This window comes from Schistocerca cancellata, chromosome 3 (genome assembly GCF_023864275.1).
Source record: "Schistocerca cancellata isolate TAMUIC-IGC-003103 chromosome 3, iqSchCanc2.1, whole genome shotgun sequence".
Lineage (NCBI taxonomy): Eukaryota > Metazoa > Arthropoda > Insecta > Orthoptera > Acrididae > Schistocerca > Schistocerca cancellata.
The window spans coordinates 282,821,504-282,845,113 of NC_064628.1; the positions used below are offsets into that span (position 1 = coordinate 282,821,504).

Sequence of the window (23,610 nt, forward strand, 5' to 3'; positions counted from 1 at the left end):
AGTTACTTGCTATAAAATGTTGAAAGTTCGATCTCTGTACTACACTTGGTGTAAGACACAATATAGTTTCGAATTAATTATTTACCACATCTGCAATGATTGTCAAATGTCATGACAACCTAAGCCGTCTGCAAAAACGTATCAGCAAGATAAAAAGTTCAAAAGTTAACATCAAGTGTCACAATGTTTACATGACATTATTTTCCACATGTATCTGTGAAGTTGGTGTTATAAAACATGACTGTGAACTCTAAAGTGTGTGTCAGCTGCAAGAGAGCAAAGATAATGTATCACTGGAAAAACATAAACAGTCATAATTGTTGCAAATGATTGAGTTTTAGTTGAGGTTAAGTACGAATATTGTTCCGTATTATAAAGCTGAAATTAAATGTATCACCCCTTCTTTGATGGTTGTCAGACGTCACAATATTCTAAAATATCTGCAACAAAGCGTCAGCAATGCAGGAGTGTGTAATCATTATGTTAAAACAATGTCTAAATATGTAAACTGTATTCATTGTGATGATGTGTACCGTTGGCACCCAAAGTTATTAGTCAACAGTTTAGGAGAGAGAAGAAAATAAGTCTTTAGAAAAAATACAATTCATGTGAATTATTACAAATGACTGAACAGACTGCAAAAATTGGTACTATGGCTCTCTAAAAAACTGTAGTCAATAACACCAACATCTAATAGACACACACAACACAAATTTAGGATGGAAGAAGATGTTTCTGTCAATTCTGTCAATTCTGTCAAATATGACTGGCAAATCGGAAAATCTTAGAAAATGATGTCTGCGGCCGTTGACGAGTGCCTTTTAGGAAATGCCTTCAAACTTACACGTTCACTCGACAGATGTAGTAAATCAAGTGCAAAGCTACTGAAAAAATTCGAGATTCCGTCATCACAGGTGAAGTTAAAACACCTTCCACCCACCTACTGACGTGTCATACAGTATCACAATGGAGAAATTGCAGGTCATATTACTCGAACTGTGTGATATGGATTATTTTTCAGATCTACGACCGTCACTGTGAAAGCCAGAATATCGTACAGTGTACTACAGACCGCAAGTTGTCCACTAATACAGTTGCCTGTTTCGTGTTACAGTACACGACTAAGTCTGTAGTTTATTTGTGTATGTGGGAGGGAGGGAGGGGGGGGGGGTGGGTCTCAGCTGCCAGAGACTTTGGTCATGTGTGTGTGGGTTGCGTTTGCGTGAGTATGTTTGACAAAGGCCTTGTTGGCTGAAAGCATATCTTGTAACAGTCTTTTTGTAGTGCCTATCTGTGACTAAGCGTCTCTGCTATATACTGAGTAGCAACTATCATTTTTCCGATGCAGAGTTTTGAGGAATGACATCGCTACCTGTGAATTCTAAAACGAAGCAAGCAACTGGATTATTCAACTGGTTTTTCAGTCATGTAGAACTGTTCTCCCTAGTTTGGTATACAGACATCCACAAGAGTAATGTAAGAGGAAAGAGATACTAGGGAAACGAAATTCCTGTTGTGGTCTCACATATACAACAAAGGACAAACGACAAAAATTCTTAAATTTTCTGAGTTACTGGTTTTGTTAGGTTTTTACACACTGAAATCAGCATGTTCGTGATGGGACACGAGTCACCTGATTTTAAAAATATGGTTGTCTCAGGGAAAATATGTACTCATTTTGATCATCAACACTAACAGTTACATTAAAGCTTCCGCTTTATGGTAACTAGAGCAGGCTACATTGAATATTACGACATTCTCCACTTTTTAACTCCGTTAGTGAATCGTATTAAGTTAGAATATCGTGAACTTCGAATATCGTTAATCTTTTCTAGGCTTCGCTTTATTCATTTAAACACAAGCATACATTTAAAAACTCTTACTCCATTATTAAAGTTTCATGTCAACAGAGCATTCAATTTACCGACAAACAGCTCAAAATTTTTATGGCTGAATAACTTGATGTTTTCTTTGACAGAGTAATATCAAGCCTCGAATAGTGGAGGCCAGCTTCATTTGTTTTTTGTACATTATGGTAATGTCGTTTACAGATTTCAACAAATTACTCATGATCGGTGTCATAAGGAAATCAGTGTACTGTAATACCCTTTTTTTCCCTAACAATTAAGTCTAAATACAGATCTTTCAGCTGTTCACATCTTTATTTTAGGTTAAAAAATAGATTACAATAAATAAACAAGTGAGGTAAAATTCATAGGAACTAACAAAAAATGATAAATACCTCACTTTTGAATTGAATACTTCATGTAATCTCAATGTAAGGCCACGATGTGGATACAGAGTGTATCGGCTGGTAGAAAATTAAAGAAAGCGATTAACTTAGCCTGAAGGTTTAACTGAAAAATCTTAAGAACAAACAGATCATGTGAATACTTCGTGATGAAGTAATAAAACAAAACGATAGAACAGGGACTAACCCATTAGTTTCATGGGTTCATGTTTATTACCACTGCTGCTTAAATTATGTATTGAATAGGGAATGTAATAAATAATGAGAGTATTAAGAAGTACAGAAGAGGATATAATACCAGTACTAACATTGACAAATTATACTGTCCATACGACAGATAACCAGACAGATTCTGTCGAACAGAAGAAAAAAAAATAGAAAGGACCGGCTACTTAATACAGACTGTAGAAACGAAATAAAGAAACTGAGAGCCACAGAGAAGAATTAAAACAATCATAACAGCAATAATAATGAAGATTCAGTAAGGAATATAGACTACGTCAGTGATTTCAGTAATGATGGTGTAAGAAAAGAGAAAAGAAAGTAGTACATGTTAACCAGTGTAAATTATTTTTGAAATAACAAATATATTGATGTCAAACGCAGTCCTTTAATTCCAAAAACAGGCTGGAGAACTACAAGACTGTGCTGATGTGAAACTTGAAAATTGAAAATAGTCAGATATTAAGAAACTGTAAGTATTTAGAAATGATGTTTGGTAGCACATTAAAAAGCCAGTGGAAAGATTCAATGCAGGATGGAAAGACAGTCAGAGCAGCCTGCAGAAAACCTTGATAAGAAAATAAGGCTTACATTTCGTAACTTCAGTTAACTTAAGGCAACAATTAGCGTAATAGGATGGTTGGACCCTGAGAAACTGGGCTGCAGAGAAGACAGTATTTTCGACAGTCAATGTTAAGGTATAGAGTATAATATTTTTTCATTTTCATCTTTTGCTTCATAGACATTACATGACTTTATGCCAGATGTACCATAAAAGAACTTGGAAATAGATCTAGGCGTGGCTGCCGAATCCCATCTACTGCACTGTGAGAGGCAACTGGCAAATTGTTGGCGCATTATGCATTCATAGTCTCAGTGTTTCTTTAATTTTTTGGGTGGCTTAACCAGAGGACGTAGCCACAGAGTCAGTTTGTACAGGATAAACGCAGCCACAGCCGCCACAGCCAATATGAAGGCAATGACGTCGAGCAGCAGCAGCTGCCACCAGTGCAGGTCGAGGGCTGCGCTGCGCAGGTGAGGGACCCCCTGGTGGCGGATCACGTACTCCACCCACCACACCGCCCTCTCCAGGGACGTGCTCTGGTGCTCCCGATAGATGGCAGAGAAACGCTTCATGTTCTCCTGGTAGCTGCAACAGAAAATGAAAATTTCACCCAGTGAAGCTGTGGCAGAAGTGTTTCTGTAATATGAAAGACAGTCCAGTTGTTATAGAAACACTGCCCATGTCAACAGCTTCGATCATTCATGCAAGCAGACAGCACGCAAATGTGCTATGACTTCAAAATTGACTGTTTTCTGGAAGCAGGGTCCATAGGTACCCTTTTCAAGGAAATCGTTTATAATTAATCATCGGGTTATGAAAAATATTCTTCCGAGGTTTTGTTTCATTATCTCGTTGGTAGAGCCCACGACCGCGTTGTAGATACATGTGGGTGCGGCATTTCTCATTGAGTTTAAGGTAGCGAGTGCTCATGTACAGCGCAGATCAACTAACTTAGCGCAAAGGGCCTGTGTGTAAAATTACGAAGTATTTTGTTGGGAAATACAAAGCAGTGGTTCAGTACTTGGCTCTTAACATTCAAAGGTCCACTCGCACGTCATTCCGACTTTGAAAACAGAAATACAATAAAGAAGTATTGAAAAATATGAGGCTATCAACAGTGGCGTTTAATTCAATGAAGCCAGAAAAATAAAATTATATCATGGATTTATTTAATTACAGGAATGGTGAAAGTACACTCATGCTCATAAATTAAGGATAATTGCAGAATGTGGTTCCACACAACGCTGCACTACACAAAACTGGCACTAATAGCATAGGCTAATAGGGAACTCACACGACACAGATATGTAAGTCCATGGAATTGGTGATAAGTTGAGGAAACCGTCCCGAAACACGTGTGCTACAAAACACCACTGTTTGCTGCGCATGTAACCTGACTTCAATATGGGATATGATCACCATGCACTCGTACGCAGGCCGCATAATGGGTTGGCATACTCTGAATCAGGTGGTCGAGCAGCTGCTGGGGTATAGCCTCCCATTCTTGCACCAGTGCCTGTCGGAGCTCCTGAAGTGTCGCAGGGGTTTGAAGACGAGCATCGATACGTCGACCGAGAGCATCCCAGAAGTGATTGATGGGGTTTAGGTCTGGAGAACAGGCAGGCCACTCCTTTCGCCTGATATCTTCTGCTTCAAGGTACTCCTCCACGATAGCAGCTCGATGGGGCCGCGCTTTATCATCCATCAGGAGTAAGGTGGGACCCACTGCACCCCTGGAAAGGCGGACATACTGGCGCAAAATGACGTCCCGATACACCTGACCTGTTACAGTTCCTCTGTCAAAGACACGCAGGGGTGTACATGCATCAATCATAATCCCACCCCAAACCATTAAACCACGACCTCCATACAGGTCCCTTTCAAGGACATTAAGAGGTTGGTAACTGGTTCCTGGTTCACGCCAGAGGAAAACCAAGCGAGAATCACTGTTCAGACTATACCTGGACTCGTCCCTGAAAATAACCTGGGACCACTGTTCCAATGACAATGTCCTGTAAGGGGACTGATGACCATAGATGTTAAGTCCCATAGTGCTCAGAGCCAGCCAATGTACTGTGTTCTTGACACCAGGCTTTACAGGCTCTCCTGTGACCAGGGGTCAGTGGAATGCACCTTGCAGGTCTCCGCGCAAATAAACTGTGTCTGTTCAGTCGTCTGTAGACTGTGTGTCTGGAGACAACTGTTCCAGTGGCTGTAGTAAGGTCCCAAGCAAGGCTGCATGCAGTACTACATGGCTGTCTGCGGGCACTGATGGTGAGATATCGGTCTCCTTGTGGTGCTGTACACTGTGGATGTCCCGTTCTGTAGCGCCTGGGCACGTTTCCTGTCTGCTGGAATCGTTGCCATAATCTTGAGATCACACTTTGTGGCACACAGAGGGCTCGTGCTACGAGCTGCTGTGTTTGACCAGCCTCCAGTCGCCCTAGTATTCTGCCCCTCATAACGTCGTCAATATGTGTTACTTGAGTCATTTTCAACCCACAATCACCATTAGCACGTCTGAAAACGTCTGCACACTTACTCGCTGCACTGTACTCTGACATGCACCAACACACCTCTGCGTATGTGCACTACTGCCAGCACCACCGTGCAACGACAGCAAGTCAAATGCACCGCATGGTCACAACCTGAGGTGATTTAAACCCCCAAACCGCCCACCAGAGCGTTGTTTCACCCTTTATCAGCATTATCCTTAATTTATGAGCATGTGTGTAGTTCATCGTCAATCAATATGCATCAAGTTAGTCATCAGCAACCAGACTTAGTTTAGAAAAAAGACATCCATGCAGGACAGGATGAAGAAGATAAACAAAACGTCCTTTGGTTACTAGAAACTATATCAGAGAAACTGTCCATCATAACGAATAGACCACCGGACATAACACTGGTATTTTATTTGTACAGTTATATTTTGTTATCAATTTACATTCTGTTATTTAATTTTATTATCTTTATGACAGTTCCCCCATTGTGGGTATAATTAAGAATGACATTACTGTTATGTTTTAATGTGTTCAGGAGGCTGAAATAAAATTTGGTGAAAGAAATGTTTACTCATTCTAACCTTGGAAAGGGCCTATAAGTGTTTATCAATGACCTATAAATGTTTATCAGAAGTATTACTTTTCACATTAAAAACATAGGTTAAAATACCTAGTATTACGGAAACATTTACTTAATAGTAGCAAACATACTATTAAAATATACATCCATGTTAGAATCAAGTAGTTAAAATATGTTAAAAGTAATTATTTTATCTGTTCTATCTGAAATAACCATACTGTCCTATGAACCTTTCATCAGGAGAATGCCTTTTTTTGTATCAGTAAAAAACCCAAACTCTTCAGTTCTAGCCAAGTTTTTATTTAACAATAAAACCCTGAGGCAATCAAATTCTTGATTTTCTAACGTTATATTTAGGTTTCCCTTGAGACACTTGCTGGAACTGGATCAATCAACAAAAATCAAATGAGACCTCGTGTCTGCTCCACTGCTGGCTTACCTGGCATTAGGTTGAAGACAACTAGGCTCAACAGTAGATTTGTTCCTCAGAACAGAGAAATGTGTACAAAATCAAAGGAAATACCTATACCTGTCTCTATCAACGTTGCTCTTGATGACACATTTAACACTGCATGGGACAAATTGCGTTGTTTATACCGAATCTCCTTGCTACAAGAGTGATCAATGCTTGCTGTACATACATTATATTGCAGCACTTCATCTAAAATTAATTACACAGCTTGTTCAATGCACAAACAAAAGGAAAATATATAAAACAGAAGTAATATCACAATTTTCTTTCACAAAAATTCATTTTATGATTTACCTAGGATTGTCCAGAACTGTCTGCACAGCGTTTAGAACCTTCTCTTTAGTGATAGTTTTGAAGTCTAGTTTCACACCAATTCCTGCTTCTAGCATTTTTCCGACGTTGTGTCCCTGGTCACCAAAGAAGGGTATACCAACAAGAGGCACACCATAATAGGACGCCTCGTTGAAGCTCTGAAGACCACCTTGAGTCATGAAGAGCCGCACATTCTTGTGAGCTGCAACAAGATCGTGATGTTAGTCACACAGACTGTACCTGTTGGTGTAGGGTTTGCAGGTCATGAGTGGTATGTACTGTTGTTTTCACAGTAATAGACTTGATAAGTGGTCATTCAGCATGGCCTTTTTATCGCACACTGTACATTTACGAAAATACTACTCATCAAATTTGATTTCCTTCCTTTCCTTATAAAAATTAATCTCAGCCACTGCTTACTGCTGTGAATGATAAAATGTACAACCAAAATAATTTAACACATTAGTACTCATCGAATTCATTATATCGTTTGAAGTGAATTTAGGATTCAACAATACTAACTGACTTTGCTTAGCAAAAAGTTTTATTTACACTTTCGAATTACTGTTATTGGGCGTTATTTCAGTTTTCTGTAACGTGTTAGTTGAAGTTAAGAAAAGTTAAAAACTGAAATTTCGTGAAATGATTCCAGAGGAGTAGCAAAATTATAAGAATTGCACAGTAGTTATATAGAAATATCTATACTGTATATACACTCCTGGAAATGGAAAAAAGAACACATTGACACCGGTGTGTCAGACCCACCATACTTGCTCCGGACACTGCGAGAGGGCTGTACAAGCAATGATCACACGCACGGCACAGCGGACACACCAGGAACCGCGGTGTTGGCCGCCGAATGGCGCTAGCTGCGCAGAATTTGTGCACCGCCGCCGTCAGTGTCAGCCAGTTTGCCGTGGCATACGGAGCTCCATCGCAGTCTTTAACACTGGTAGCATGCCGCGACAGCGTGGACGTGAACCGTATGTGCAGTTGACGGACTTTGAGCGAGGGCGTATAGTGGGCATGCGGGAGGCCGGGTGGACGTACCGCCGAATTGCTAACACGTGGGGCGTGAGGTCTCCACAGTACATCGATGTTGTCGCCAGTGGTCGGCGGAAGGTGCACGTGCCCGTCGACCTGGGACCGGACCGCAGCGACGCACGGATGCACGCCAAGACCGTAGGATCTTACGCAGTGCCGTAGGGGACCGCACCGCCACTTCCCAGCAAATTAGGGACACTGTTGCTCCTGGGGTATCGGCGAGGACCATTCGCAACCGTCTCCATGAAGCTGGGCTACGGTCCCGCACACCGTTAGGCCGTCTTCCGCTCACGCCCCAACATCGTGCAGCCCGCCTCCAGTGGTGTCGCGACAGGCGTGAATGGAGGGACGAATGGAGTCGTGTCGTCTTCAGCGATGAGAGTCGCTTTTGCCTCGGTGCCAATGATGGTCGTATGCGTGTTTGGCGCCGTGCAGGTGAGCGCCACAATCAGGACTGCATACGACCGAGGCACACAGGGCCAACACCCGGCATCATGGTGTGGAGAGCGATCTCCTACACTGACCGTACACCACTGGTGATCGTCGAGGGGACACTGAATAGTGCACGGTACATCCAAACCTTCATCGAACCCATCGTTCTACCATTCCTAGACCGGCAAGGGAACTTGCTGTTCCAACAGGACAATGCACGTCCGCATGTATCCCGTGCCACCCAACGTGCTCTAGAAGGTGTAAGTCAACTACCCTGGCCAGCAAGATCTCCGGATCTGTCCCCCATTGAGCATGTTTGGGACTGGATGAAACGTCGTCTCACGCGGTCTGCACGTCCAGCACGAACGCTGGTCCAACTGAGGCGCCAGGTGGAAATGGCATGGCAAGCCGTTCCACAGGACTACATCCAGCATCTCTACGATCGTCTCCATGGGAGAATAGCAGCCTGCATTGCTGCGAAAGGTGGATATACGCTGTACTAGTGCCGACATTGTGCATGCTCTGTTGCCTGTGTCTAAGTGCCTGTGGTTCTGTCAGTGTGATCATGTGATGTATCTGACCCCAGGAATGTGTCAATAAAGTTTCCCCTTCCTGGGACAATGAATTCACGGTGTTCTTATTTCAATTTCAAGGTGTATATAACATCTTACATACACGTGATTCATCATACTTCAACAAGCATACGACAGTGTGTACAGTTCTGTAGAAATTTAGAACCAAATAAATTGGTTAGTATCGTCATTTGGTTTCAGAGCACTTGTGTTTGCAGATAAAAATGTGGAAATTCAGGTCAGCGAACTATTACTCGTTTTAATGCTCAAACATGTTTAGGTGAAAAGTCAAAGAATTCTAAATAATAAAAAAGTAGGGATAACACTTTAGTCTTTTCCTAAAACTTGTAGATACTAAAGATAGAGCAAAGTTGTATATAATATCCAAGAACTCACATACGTCATAGTATCATAAAAACTTAAAATACTACAGAGACCAACATATACACAGAAGAAAAGCATGTGAAATCAAGAAAGAAGCGCCATTGTTACACACTACAGTAGTCATATTTTTACACAAGTTCATTTAAGCAGATTTGTATGATATATCTGTATCTCAAACATAATAATTACATGATGATATTATAGTACACTCTATTAGTTCTGTATACAAAGATTACTGGCTCCTGAGACATTTTAGTTTGTACACTAGTGCTATATTTTTGTTTTACTTGAATGTTAAATATCACTTTCACTGCCTAACAAAAAAGGAGGAGGAAACAAAATTAAACTTCATGGGTTCCAAATAAAGACATAAAGTTCGGCTTGGAAGTAAGTAATATCATTCCCAAACCTAAACATTTCCGTTGTTTTCGTGTGGTATTTTTAAATCAAGATATACTTTGATTTTTGCTTGATTGCTCCTGACCAGTATTTACATCATTTTCAGTCTAATAATTATAGTTGTTACAAATCGTATGTGTTCAGTTCTGTAATACTTTCACATATGCGAGCAGAAGCAGGCCATTAATGGTTTTTCCCCACGAGCAGTAGCTCAGTGTTGAAGTATGGTCCCGTTAATGTAAAACAGTCAATACTGACAAGTGTAGTCCACTTAGATGTGCAGATAAGACTGTGCAAGATACATCAGGTCATGAAGTTTGTGAACGGTTTGTGGGAAGACTGTTTGACACAGAGGAAAAATAAATCATATGAGTGCATGTTAAGGTACTACATATAAAATAATCGGCACTTATATCTGTTACACCCTATATATGATAGTGTAATATATATAATGAAATAAAAAATTGAATTATTTGATGATATGCCATCAGGGAGAACTGGATTTAGTTGCGGATGACTCTAGCGCTACAGATAATGTGGTAAGAGAGAAAGTAACAGAAGAAGTGTACAACAATTTTTAAAACAGTTATTAGGTGGTTTCTAAAATGAATACTCTATTCAGTAGATCTGTAAATCGTACAGAAGAACATCAGCAGTTACTGAGCTCATGACGATGAGTTAAGAACAATGTACAATGCTCCAAATTATTTCTGCTGAGCACGTACATTCTGGTTTGGAAATCGAACACATGTACATGTTAATATATTTTGCGTAGTTCCAATGGCTACTTGCTTATGGCTTAATTTTGTAACTTGATTCTTTTCAAGTCTCAGATATCTCTAATGTATATGTGTAGACTGAAGCGACAAATGAAAATTTGTACTGAAGCGTAGATTCAAACTAAGGCCTCCTGCAAATCAGGTGAATGTGCTAACCACTACGCCACCCCAGCACAGTGGCTCTGCAGAACTGCGTGGACTCCCCTAGCACACTTCCCACCTGAATCCAAATTCCTATCCATTCCTCGGAGCACTTGGTATTCCTGTTGTTCGAATTTAGGAGAAACACCAAGTGGACTGAGGTGTGAATAAGAATTTGGATTGAAGAGGGAAGTTTCCTAGAACAGTCTGTGCAGTTGCGCAAAGCCACTGTGTCAGGGTGTTGTAATGGTTACAGCATCTGCCTAGTGAGCAGGAGACCTGGGCTCGAATCCTGGCCTTGGTACGCATTTTCATTCGTCACTTCACTCGGCTTATACATCACTAAAAAGCGAATTAAATATGCTCCCAAAAATCTCGGTTTATTTGTCAAACATATTAAAGGAAAAAGAGGAGTATTCCAACGAAAGCAAGAAACCATATGAAAATGGTTATAGGGAAACCAAAAGATTTTTTCAGGAGAAAAATGAGAAAATCTGTGGAAACTCTAATCAGAAGAGCAGAAGAGGATAAAACTTCAGGGTATATAAGTGACTTTTAAAGGTCTGTTAGGTTCTTCAGAAGAGGATATATACCAATCACATATGACATTAAAGACAAAAGAGGCGGTATTGTTTTGAAAAGAACAAAAGATATGGAAATTTTGGTGGAATATGTTGAAGAGATATTGTAAAAGTCGAGGATGGAAATACAGAAATGAAGAAACAACATAAATATGAGATGAGAATGAAAGATATAGCAGACACAACCATGGTACTAAAAAACAACACATCTACAGGGAATCATGAAATATCAGTTTAACTACTTCTAGGTAGGAAAAACAATTGCAAAACGAATAAGTCGTGATCAATATTTGGAATGAAGAAAGAAAGGCAGCTCAATGAAAATAATTATGTCGTACAGCTGAGTGGCCTGGAGCCAGTTTCTCAGTTGCACTCAACTGCAGTGACTCGCGTGTCCCTGAGCTAATACATCTGATGTTCCCAGGTGGCCACCCATCCAAGTACTCACCTGGACCGATGATGCTTAAGTACAACAATTGGGCGAGGTATCAGATGAGAAAGGAGAAGGATACACATTGAATCGAGCCACCACTAATATGGTATTTGAATTAAAAGAAGTCAGATAAACATTTTGGGAATAAAACAAAACATTGGCAATACTGTTTGTTGATTTTAAGAATTCCAACGGTAGCATAAACAGAGGAAATTTGTGGGAGGCAATGCAGAAATTCAGAATACCAAAGAAGATTACAAATCTTATAAAAGTTATGTGGGAAGGCTTGAAGCGGTTAGTGAAAGGGGAACACCAATACTACACAGTTTTCGACATAAAAACAGGAACAATGAATTTATTTGCCTTTCCAGAAGATGCAGCATTAATCGCTGCAAATTTAGATCACGCGAAAGTACTGGCGAGAAAGATATTTTAAAAAGCAAGGGAAGGCGCATTAGAGGTAAATTACGAGAAAACAACAGTCACGAGGGAAGAAAGAAAGAAGGCAAAATGGTGCGAAATCCTGCGGATGGATAACAACGTGTTGGAAGCACATGAGTTTAAATACCTGAGTCTGGTAGTAAATAAGAGAAATGATAAAAATCAAGAAATGGATGTGAGACTCAAAACACCATCCAGAGCATTATCAACAATTAATGTCATCCAATTTTTTCAGGAGGAATCAAAATGACGTTTCCGAAAATAAAACCCTTAAGAAGATACTTTGACCTATTTTTAAGGGAGGAGAATGGCGAAGAAGAAAGAACAGAGTGCTCAAGGAGATATGTAATGAACCAGAATTGTCTCGGAAGCCAAGAAAATGTGGCACATCGGCTTGCTACATGTATGTAGGAAAGGGGGGATCAAAACCGAATGAAATGCCAGAGTGAAACCAGAAAAACGATACCTTTAGACAGACCGGAAATAATTTAAAGACGCCAAGTGACCAACGGTCTTCAAATATTTGGGGGGGGGGGGGGGGAGAAGATGCCAAGGACAGATCGCTGTGAATGAGAGTGCTTGACGAAACCAAAAACCTACAGCAGTTTGTGGGGCCAGGAAAGTAAGAGTAAGAGTGTTTGGCAGTTTCATGAACTGACAATAAAACATTTTTAAAACATTTGTTTTCGACAACTCCTTCTATTCCATAGGCAAATATTTCATAAAATGTCGATAGAAGGTGTAATATAGTAGAAATAAATGTTTGCCTGTGATTCGCTTGTAACATTAATAATGTGAAAAAGAATAATGTATTCATTTCTATTAAATTCTAGCAATTGTGCTACTTAGCATTCTGCAAATGGCCAGTATGCAGTCATACGTAAGTCATGTTCTCTAAGTCGTTATACTGACTCATTCTACATAATGTTCATAGGGATAATGCTAAAGACAGGTACTGAATTCGAAATGTTGTCTGCGAGTATGTTTTTTATTGGGATTGTCATATAGGTTTCCTGTTTGCTTTTTTGTAGCTTTAGTTAAGGATTTCGTCAGAGATAATTGCCTTCTTTTCAGTTTATTACAATGGAGAGCGGTATCACGTAGTGACTGTGTTGTGATGTTGAACCTTGATAGTTACGGGAAACATATTTTATCTTTTCCACCTATAGTGTTAAATGCCATCTCTGTTTTCCTGACTCGTTGTGAGGCACTCTTTATCTGATCTAGCAGTTGAGATCAAATTATTTAAATATGACCAACCGTTTTACTTTTATATTATTATTATTATTATTATTATTTTTGGCATTCAATTTCCATTTCTTATAATTGGATTCAGTAGCCTTATGGGTGTGTATAAGTCTGTTTGTCTTCCTTCTACGAGGTGACAAAAGCCGTGGGATAGCGATATGTACATATACAGATGGAGATAGTATCGCGTACACAAGGTATAAAAGAGCACTGCATTGGTAGAGCTGTGGTCTGTACTCAGGTGATTCACGTGAGGTTTCAGACGTGGTTAGGGTCGAACGACGGGAATCGACATACTTTGAACGCGCATTGGTAATTGGAGCTAGACACATGGAACCTTCCATTTCGGATATCGTTAACGAATCCAATGTTCTGCAATCCTCAGAGTGAAGTGCGCGCCGAGAACACCAAATTTCAGGCACTATCTCTCACCACGGACGACCCAGTGGCCGATGACCTTCATTTAATGACCGAGAGCAGCAGCGTTTGCATAGAGCTGATAGTACTAACAGACAAGCAACATAAGCAACATTGCGTGAAATAACCACAGAAACCAATGTCGGACGTACAACGCACTTATGCGTTAGTACAGTGAAGCGAAATTCGGCATCAGTGGGCTACAGCAGCAGACGGCCTTTGCTGACGGCACGACATCGTCTGCAGCGCCTCCCCTGGGCTCGTGACCACATCAGTTGGATCGTAGACGAGTGGAAAACCGTGGTCTGATTAGATGAGTCCAGATTTCAACAGGTATGAGCTGATGGTTGGGTTCGAGCATGGTGCAGACCCCAAGAAACCATGGACTGAAGTTGTCAACATGGCACTGTGCAAGGTATTGGTGGCTACATAATGGTGTTGGCTGTGTTTACAAGGAATGGACTGGGCCCTCTGATCAAAATGAACCGATCATTGACTAGAAATGGCTATGTTCGACTGCTTGGAGACCAGTTACTGCCATTCATAGAATTTCTGTTCCCAAACAACGATGCAATTTTTATGGATGATAACGCAGCATGTCACTGGGCCACATTTGTTCACGACTGGTTTGAAGAACATTCTGGACAAATAGAATTCTTTCAATTGGCCACCGAGATTGACCAGCTAAATCCCACCGAACATTTGTGGGACGTAATCGAGTGGTCATTTCCTGAACAAATTCCTGCATCGGTGACACTTTCGCAATGATGGACGGCTATAGATCGTATTTAACTAATTAGCGGGGTATGAAAAATATTCTTCCCATGTTCTGTTGCATTATCTCATTCTCAGGGGTCAGGGCAACGTTACTGATGAGTGGGCACGCAGCATTTCTCGCTCACTTTAGCGTACCGGGTGCTCATGTCAAGGCAGCTTCAAGTAATCATCACCAAGGTACTGTGTTTGAAATTCAGAAATATTTTCTTAGAAAATACAAATCAGATGGTTCAGTACTAGACACCTAACATACAAAGGTCCATATACATTATTCCGATTTTGGAAACAGAAATACAGTAAAGGAGTACTGAAAAACCTGAGCCTATCATCAGTGGCGTTTAATCCAGTGAAGCCAGAGAAATAAAATTATGTCATGGATTTATTTAATTACAGGTTTGATGAAAGGATGAAAGTAGCTCATGGTCACACAATATACTTCAAGTTGGTCATCTACAACTGAAATTATTTAGAAAATAGACATCCATGCAGGACAGGAAGAAGAAGAAGAACAAAAGTTTCTTCGGTAACTAGACACTATACCAGAGAAACTGTCCATCGTAATGTAAAAACTACTGAACAAAACATTACTACTTCATTTGTATAATTATATTTTGCTATCAATTTACTTTCCGTTATTTAATTTTTGTAACTTTCTAAGGGCTCTCTGGTTGAAAGTATTATTAAGACTGACATTATTCCTATGTTTTAATCTGTAGTGAAGGCCAAAGTAAAATTTGGTGGAAGAAATGTTTGCTCAATATAACCTACTGCCACAGATTTATGGGGAAAGGGATTGTAAATGTTTATCAGAAATAGCTCAGTATTTCTCTAGCGTATTTCCAACAATCTGTCGAGTCCATTTGTCGTCTAGTTGCTGCGCTACGCGGAGCAAAACGAAGTCCGATACGATATTAGCAGCAATGTCGTGAATTTCGTCACCTCATTATATAATTATTGTTAAGTTGTATGTATACTATTCACATTTTATGAAGGATGCGCGGCTGGACATTAGGCATCACGTCATTGTCTTAATCTTAAATGTAAAATAAGAGCATAAATAAAACTACATAAAGGAACTTATTGTCATTGTGGAAGAGCTCGTTTTCATTGGAATTTACGCCAAAATTTAGGTGGCGTACAGCAAACGGATCTGACGTAAGTCAAGTATTCCCTGATTCATAATTTAAATAATGTAAACAGCGAAAATTATCTTTCAATAATTGAACACTACAGAGGTTAAAAATTAATAATCAGCAAATAAATTAAATGTTACCTAAAACGTCCTGTTGAGGAAGCCACTTCGCAATCATGACGTTGCTCGGTTTCCCTGGAAGGTCATCATCCTCAAACTTCCAGAGCACCCTCTGAGGGAGTTCCGAGAAAGCATCCATTAGACTTTGCCTTATATTCTTTGGAAGACTGTTGCTCTTCATATTAGACCCAAGACTGAAGTATATAGCCCCTTGTTCCGCATCATCAAGGAAAGACTGTATCTCCTACTATGACAAAAAAATGGCTCTGAGCACTATGGGACTTAACATCTATGGTCATCAGTCCCATAGAACTTAGAACTACTTAAATCTAACTAACCTAAGGACATCACACAACACCCAGTCATCACGCCTACTGTGACAGTCACATCATTAAACAGTGATTAGCGTGTTGTGGCATCACTAAACAGAATGTTACAGCGTGACCTACCTTTGGCAGGGGATTCGGCTTTCCCTTAACATGAAGTCCTGTCATCTGTATCACAGAAGGTTGCATTGGCTTTGGATAATCAGAAGAGAAATGAGTAGTGGCCAGCAAGAGGCTGATGTTGTACTGCATATCGAGCATGCTGGGCAGGTCACTTCCTAAATGTTCTCTCATCACCTCTTCCAGTGATATCGAAATTCTTTCGAACCGCCTGATGGATTGCAGCATCTCGTAGGCATTGTCAGCTCTTTCCAGGAATGTCATATGGTCCGTGTAGCTTGACTCAAAGTCTGGGTAATAAGCAGGATTAATTGGGTTACCCACGATGATATGTAACAGTGGGTATAGCTCAGCTGACCAGAAACCAATAACTGGTGGAGGACCTAGTCTATGTACGAGGCCAAAGTGACAGTCGTATAAGAACGTCTCAATTATCGCCAAATCGAATTTCTCTCCAAATCTGTAACAAGCAACAACAATGCGCAATATCCATTACAAATCAACTCTACTAGTACTATAGCCATTCACTAGGATGCATCATTGTCTAGGTGTAATATTTAGATAAGCTGCGATCATAATATGAAAGATAATGTAACCAATAGATACAAGGTACAAATTTTCATAGAGAAAGAGAGTAGAATTTGGAGCGATCTCTGTAAAGATTTCCACAGTTAAACATAAGGAAAATACCTTCCAAAATTCAAGTACTGTGTAAAATCACTCACACGAGCGGAAGCTTGTATAATGCTAGTTGAGAGTCAACAAAATAATTACAGTGTCTCAAATTTCGAGCTTAAAAGAACTACTATTATTGAACATCGTACTATGTTGATGCAGAATGAGCCTGACAAAGATTTCAGTGGATAACATAAAATGAAGCACGTCTTAACTGTTAAAACGAGTAATATTATCGAGGCCAGTGTAGAGTTTCTGCCACCGTTTACAGCTATCACGCAGATGAACTAACAACCTGTTCCAGAGAATCCATCACTATAGTCGAGCCGGCATAAGATGATTGCTGACAGCTCTCAGTGATGTTGCCAGCTTTCAACTGTGAAGCGCTAACGACTGAAAGCGAAAACAGTACCTGTGTCAAAGAGCTATGACAACACTGAGGCGTTACCATCGAGACGTTTAGTAAATTGTGCTGCCGCATTGGCTGAGGTAGGCCCGTCAATATGACGCGCCCAGCATACTGCAGCTGTCAGGAATCAACTTCACAACTCACATGTGAGCGAATAGACCCAGATAACTGGGAAAAAGAAATCTAATTGAAAGGAGCACATATGCCTAGAGAGAGTCAAACGTCGATAAAATACGAGCCTGGCAACAATATCAAATGGATGACATAAAATTGAGAAACTGCAAATGTTGCAATAAATAATTCTTGATGAAACAATGAAATTTTCACTCTGCAGCAAAGTGTTCGCTGCTATGAAACTTCCTGGAAGATTAAGACCGTGTGCCGGACCGAGACTCGAAGTCGGGACATTTGCCTGTCGTGGGCAAGTGCTCTACCATCTGAGCTACGCAAGCCACGACTCACGACCAGTCCTCACAGCTTTACTTCCGCCAGTATCTCGTCTCCCATCTTCCACACTTCACAGAAGCTATCCTGCGAACCTTGCAGAACTAGCACGCATGGAAGAATGGCTACTGTGGAAACATGGCTTAGCCACAGACATGGGGGATGTTTACAGAATGAAATTATCACTCTGCAGCGGAGTGAGCGCTGTTATGAAACTTACTGGCAGATTAAAACTGTGAGCCGGACCGAGACTCGAAATCGGGACCTTTGCCTTTAGCGGGCAACTGCTCTACCATCTGAACTACGCAAGCACGACTCACGACCAGTCCTCACAGCTTTACTTCCGCCAGTACCTCGTCTTCTACTTTACAAAATTCACAGAAGCACTTCTGCGATACAAACACAACTAGCACTCCTGGAAGAAAGGATATTGCAGAGACATGGCTTAGTCACAGCCTTGGGGGATGTTTGCAGAATGATATTTTCACTCTGCAGCGAAGTGTGCGCTGTTATGAAAGTTTCTGGAGGATTAAAACTGTGTGCCAAACCGATAGACAAACAGAACTGGGGTATATGGAAACAGTGTTCTCTTTAAAGTATAAACAAAGTTTGTCCCAACAAAATAAATCACTTTATATTTTAAAGAGAACACTGTTTCCTTATACCCAAGTTCCGTTTTTATCATATCAGAAAATTTTTTCTATAAATAATAGGTGTGGTATTGGAGGTTTCTACTAGGCTACCGTATTTCCGACAATTGTGTCTCTAGCCAACATATCACTAATTCTTTACAATTTGTAACAGTAGTTCTTACTGATCAGTGCGCTAAACGATCTCTGCATCCACAATATGCTTTTATATCCTTCATCCTTTTCATAATTACGATGATTTTTGTAATTAAGCCTCAGAAATAGTTATAATTTGCTAACATGTCCCAACGTGACGATTGAGATGTGTGTATCATTATGTCGTTAAATACGATAAAAAATTGTTAGTCGCACCCTAAAGATTTTTTTATAAAGCATAATGTATTACATGACATTTTGACTTGTTAAATCATGACATATGTTGCACAATCACCACTATTTATGTATTTGCCTTCTTGGTTTCAACGTAATATATTACGTAAATTAAAACATTTGAACCTCTGACTTCCCACGCCAGATGGCGGTTACTGTGCTATAACAAATTCTGTTATATTTGATTTCATGTTATTTGTATACTGGGTGATCAAAAAGTCACTATAAATTTGAAAACTGAATCAATCACGGAATAATGTATATAGAGAGGTACAAATTGACACACATGCTTGGAATGACACGGGGAAAATTAGAACCAAAAACATACAAACGTTCAAAAAAAGTCCGACAGATGGCGCTTCATCTGACCAGAATAGCAATAATCAGCATAACAAAGTAAGACAAAGCAAAGATGATGTTCTTTACAGGAAATGCGCAATATGTTCACCATCATTCCTCAACAACAGCCGTAGTCGAGGAATAATGTTGTGAACAGCACTGTAAAGCATGTCCGGAGTTATGGTGAGACATTGGCGTCGGATGCTGTCTTTCAGCATCCCTAGAGATGTCGGTCGATCACGATACACTTGCGACTTCAAGTAAGTCCATATTTGCAATTTCGAATACATTTCACGTATTTCATAACGGCTGTAGTTGCCATAGTGCCTGTCCCTTTGGACATACATGTATTTCCAAAGGATCATTGCAAGGACTGCAATACCGTAGTTATATCTAAGTTGGCCACTTTGAAGAGAAAGCACGTCCTCACATGATCGCTGTAAGTTACGTGAAAGTGGTAACCACATACCTGCAAATTGGTTGGAATGCTACTTTACAGAGAAAGCATGTCGCCACATGACCATTATACGTTGTAAGAAATCAGTAACCTCAGACCTGTAGATGGGAAGGAATGTTAGGTTTGGCTACCACCTCCACTGAATGGATACCGCTATAAGATTGCAGCTGGTGTTGAAATGACCAGCGTTCACATTGTATACCGCTCACATCACCGCAAGGTAGGAAAATCTCCTTAAGTAAAGTGTCGTCAGCCCCCGGCGGGAGATTGAACACTCGGACATTTATGTAATCCAGTTCCGCGTTAGGAAGAATGACCACACTTACGGAACCATCACGATGCTTCAAGGGAACTTGAGAACTATGACGCAAAAGCAACCTATTTACTTGTAGTAGATCGAAAAACTTTACGAAAAAGACATAATCAGATAGTTATCAGAATCAAGACAGGACTATGAACCTCATCAGATACTACACGAATGATATCAACGAGCTAGTAATGAATCTCTAAGGATCTCGGCCGCACAGAATGCTTGGATTTGCCGAAACTAAAGCTTACGTTTCTTTTCTCGGAACAACTAACGCTATGGACCAAACGATAATGTGACCCACACGAAGACACAAACAACACTGAGGAAAAGTTGTCAAGGCGCGCACGACAGCGAGGTGAGGCTGTAAACTAGTAACCTTCCCACTCGGCGTAAGTTCTCATACAAATGCTTTTCACAGTTGGACATTGTAAGAACTGAACACAATAATGAGATGTATAGATACTCTTTGTGCTGTTCTAGCAAGTGTGTAGTCGGTGGTGGAAGTAGACCAATGTCGGGATCAGTAAAGCAATCGCACACAGTAGGTAAATTGATACCCACGTAGCTCGACAATCATGAACTGGATATGAGCTAAAAAAAGGCTATCAAAACAGTAAATGAAAACTGCAGTATGTAACTGTGTGTGCAGCACACCTGACTGAAGACATTTCATAACAGATTAGGGAGAAAAGTGTGCAATAGAGTAAGTTCTATTATCATATATAAACGTACTTTCAAATAACAAATACACTATTATAAACAACTGTGTATCGTGATTAGATGATTAGAACTCCATACAAATATAAAAGGAAAGAAAACGTTGCGACCAGGCAGTGAAGACCATGTATATGATTACTGTTGCAATACGAGTATGTCGGAGAATAAAAAGCGGCAAACACAGATCATACACTAAATTATTTGTCTCTTTACATGTTAACGTCTACTGAGCACTTTCTTTCGATTTTTTGATCCGTTTACGGAATTACTTAAGTCTGTGAAATTTGCAACTCGAAAGAGGATGGCTTTCTCCGATATGCACATTAAACGATGTATCAGATACATAATAATAAATAATTTATAACGATTGTAGAACTGTACGTGATCTCATACGTTGAAACTTTCATGTTAATACCACAACTGTTGCAATCAGAGGCGAAAACTCTAGCGTAACGAAGCAAAGGTGTCCTCGATACGTTCTTAGATGTAACCCAGTACCTGGTTTGTTTGCGAGACCTCAATGCATGCACAGTAGTAGCTTGAGAACTCTGGCGAACGATCTGACGATCATCTGCAACTTGTTCAATGGTAGACATGTCAGGTGCAGGTGCTAGTCGATTTGGAATAGCCTTGAATATTCTTCACTACATATGGATGGACATTTCACCACTACATCTACATACAGCAAACCAGTTGACGGTGTATGGCACTGCGTACTTCTAGTACCACTACGTTTTGCTCCTTCCCTGTTTTGTTCACGGAAGGCACAGGCCATGAACGATTGTCGATAAATCATCGTATGAGTTCTAATTACTGTGATTTTCTCGTCGTGGTCGTTTAGCGATGCGTATGTGGGAGGATATAACGTGTTTTCTAATTCGTCGTGGAACATATGCTCTCGTAACTTCAGTAGCAAGGCCCTGCCGTTTTAGAAGACGTCTGTCTTGTAACGTATGTTATTTTAGTTTATTGAGAACCTCCGTGGCGTTCTCGTGCAGTAAAAGTAATTTCCTGACAAAACATGCAGTTCTTCGTCGGATCTTCTCTACTCTCTTATTAATCTAACTTCATGTGGGTCCCAGGGAGATGAACAATATTCAACAAAAGATCGGAGAAGCGTTTTGTAAGGCCATTCTTCCATCGATTTATTACATTTTCTTAGTATTCTCCCAGTGAATCTCAGCCTGGCGTATGCTTTTCCTACAGTTTTTTTTTTCGTTTGGTTATTTCTCTTTAGGCCACTCAGGATATTTACTCCCAGGTATTTTGTAGTAGTTGCTGTACCCAGTGGCTTGTCGGCAATGTTGTAATCGAACAGTGGTGGAGACCTCCGCCCATATGTGCACAATCTGCTACATTTATTTACGTTCATTGCAAACTACAAGTCTCTCCATCAGTCGTCAATACACTGCAGAGCTTCCTGAATTTCGCTACAGACTTCTGACGTCGCAAGCTTTCTACAGACAGTAACATAGTCGGTGAATAATCTCATGGATCCAGCAATGTGCCTCATTATATCATTAACATAAATAAATCATAAACAGCTTCTGTCCAACAAAACTCTCTTAAAGTATCTCTCAAATTACCTCTATATCTGTCGATTTTCTTCCACCTCGAAATGTTGAAAAATTAATTAATGAGTTGCAAATAAAGATTTATTGGAACGCTTGATCTAGGATTCGATTGTTGAAAAATTATCTTCTTCAGAAGGTGCAATGGACCCTAAAAATGGCAACAGTCGCTACAGGAAGATCTTAACAAAAGTAACAATTGCATTCAAAAAATTGTCGAATAAGCGTACTCACTTGGTACATCACATGCTGGAACAGTACACTGGATATAGCCAAATGTTCTTGGCGTATCAGACCTCTGTCTCAATGACAAAACAAACTGCAGTTTAAAACTGTAGCACTGTAGCATTTTAGGTGGGAAGATGCAGGCACCCTTTGCAGTCACAAACCTCCAGTCAAGTTTCTCAGTTCAGCGGCGCTTCCGTAAAAGCTCGTATAGGTTTCCACCGGAGACTGCGTTGGTCAAGACGACACTTTCATGGATTATCTTAATAAATCGACACGTTGGATTTACTGTTCTCTGTGAAGGTCTCGTAAACGATGTGTGATTTTAGTTGGTGGTGTGGATAGCTTATTTATAAGAAGTATGTCCTGGAATGCCTCCAAGATGCATTTATTTCCAAATACCGTAAAATAGTAAGATTTTATTATCATGAAACGATTACTCTATGAAAGTTAACAAAACCTGAGAGCGTGGTAAAGCCGACAATCACATGAGAAAATTCCGTGTACGTTCCACTGCCGACTGCCACACATTTAGCAGGCTCCCAGTACATCCTGTGGCCGACTATTACGTATGAAGAGGCTCGAAGTACATCCAGTCACTGTATTGAAGCACAGATGACCCGTAGGTTTCTCATAGTACAAGTTACGCCAAAGAAGAACCTCAATCAATAATATTTACTAATGTATAATGAGCGTTTCGCACCAGAATACTAGTAGAATTACTACGTATTTATAGCCGAGTAACATCTGTTCTCAAGGATCGCGTTCCTCTCCCCACTCTCGTGATTCGCCAAAGCGCGTTATGGTCCGGTCGCTAGCTTTGCCTCCGTGCGAACCAGCTTCCCACTTGCGGCCTTGTTATTAATGCAGCTCAGTGCAGCGAACTGACTTCGGCTACCAGTTCCAGTAAACGTTATATTTGCATCAATAAATACTGTTCAAAGTAGGAGAAACCTCACAAAGATTAAATGCCCAAGTGTAGCAACCCATTGACATAAGACTCTTGTCGTAGTGAAAGTTGACGTATGTATAGTAAAATATAATTTTGGTATCTGAATTATAAACGTATGCGTATGACATGTAGTAAGAGTCAACTGTGTTGAGTAGCTAATGTACATTAAAACAGAAAAAGAAAATTGCTGCTTGTGTAAGGCCCTTGTAATCTAGTTCTTTCTAAACATGAAACAGATGT

At 40.3% G+C, this 23,610-nt stretch overlaps 1 protein-coding gene across 2 annotated transcripts in view; it reads right to left on the reverse strand.

Annotated features, from left to right (window-relative positions):
* Window positions 1-1,841: 1,841 nt before the first annotated feature.
* The window catches only part of LOC126174949 (UDP-glucosyltransferase 2-like), a 65,975-nt gene continuing 44,206 nt past the window's right edge, over window positions 1,842-23,610 (reverse strand). For both annotated transcript variants that reach the window (XM_049921407.1, XM_049921408.1), the window contains 4 exons: window positions 16,256-16,712; window positions 15,828-16,050; window positions 6,889-7,108; window positions 1,842-3,623 (listed from right to left, as the gene is read on the reverse strand). In XM_049921407.1, coding sequence (XP_049777364.1) covers window positions 3,347-3,623; window positions 6,889-7,108; window positions 15,828-16,050; window positions 16,256-16,712 — 1,177 coding nt within the window. In that variant the 3' untranslated portion in view covers window positions 1,842-3,346. The remainder of the gene's footprint in view (window positions 3,624-6,888; window positions 7,109-15,827; window positions 16,051-16,255; window positions 16,713-23,610) is intronic.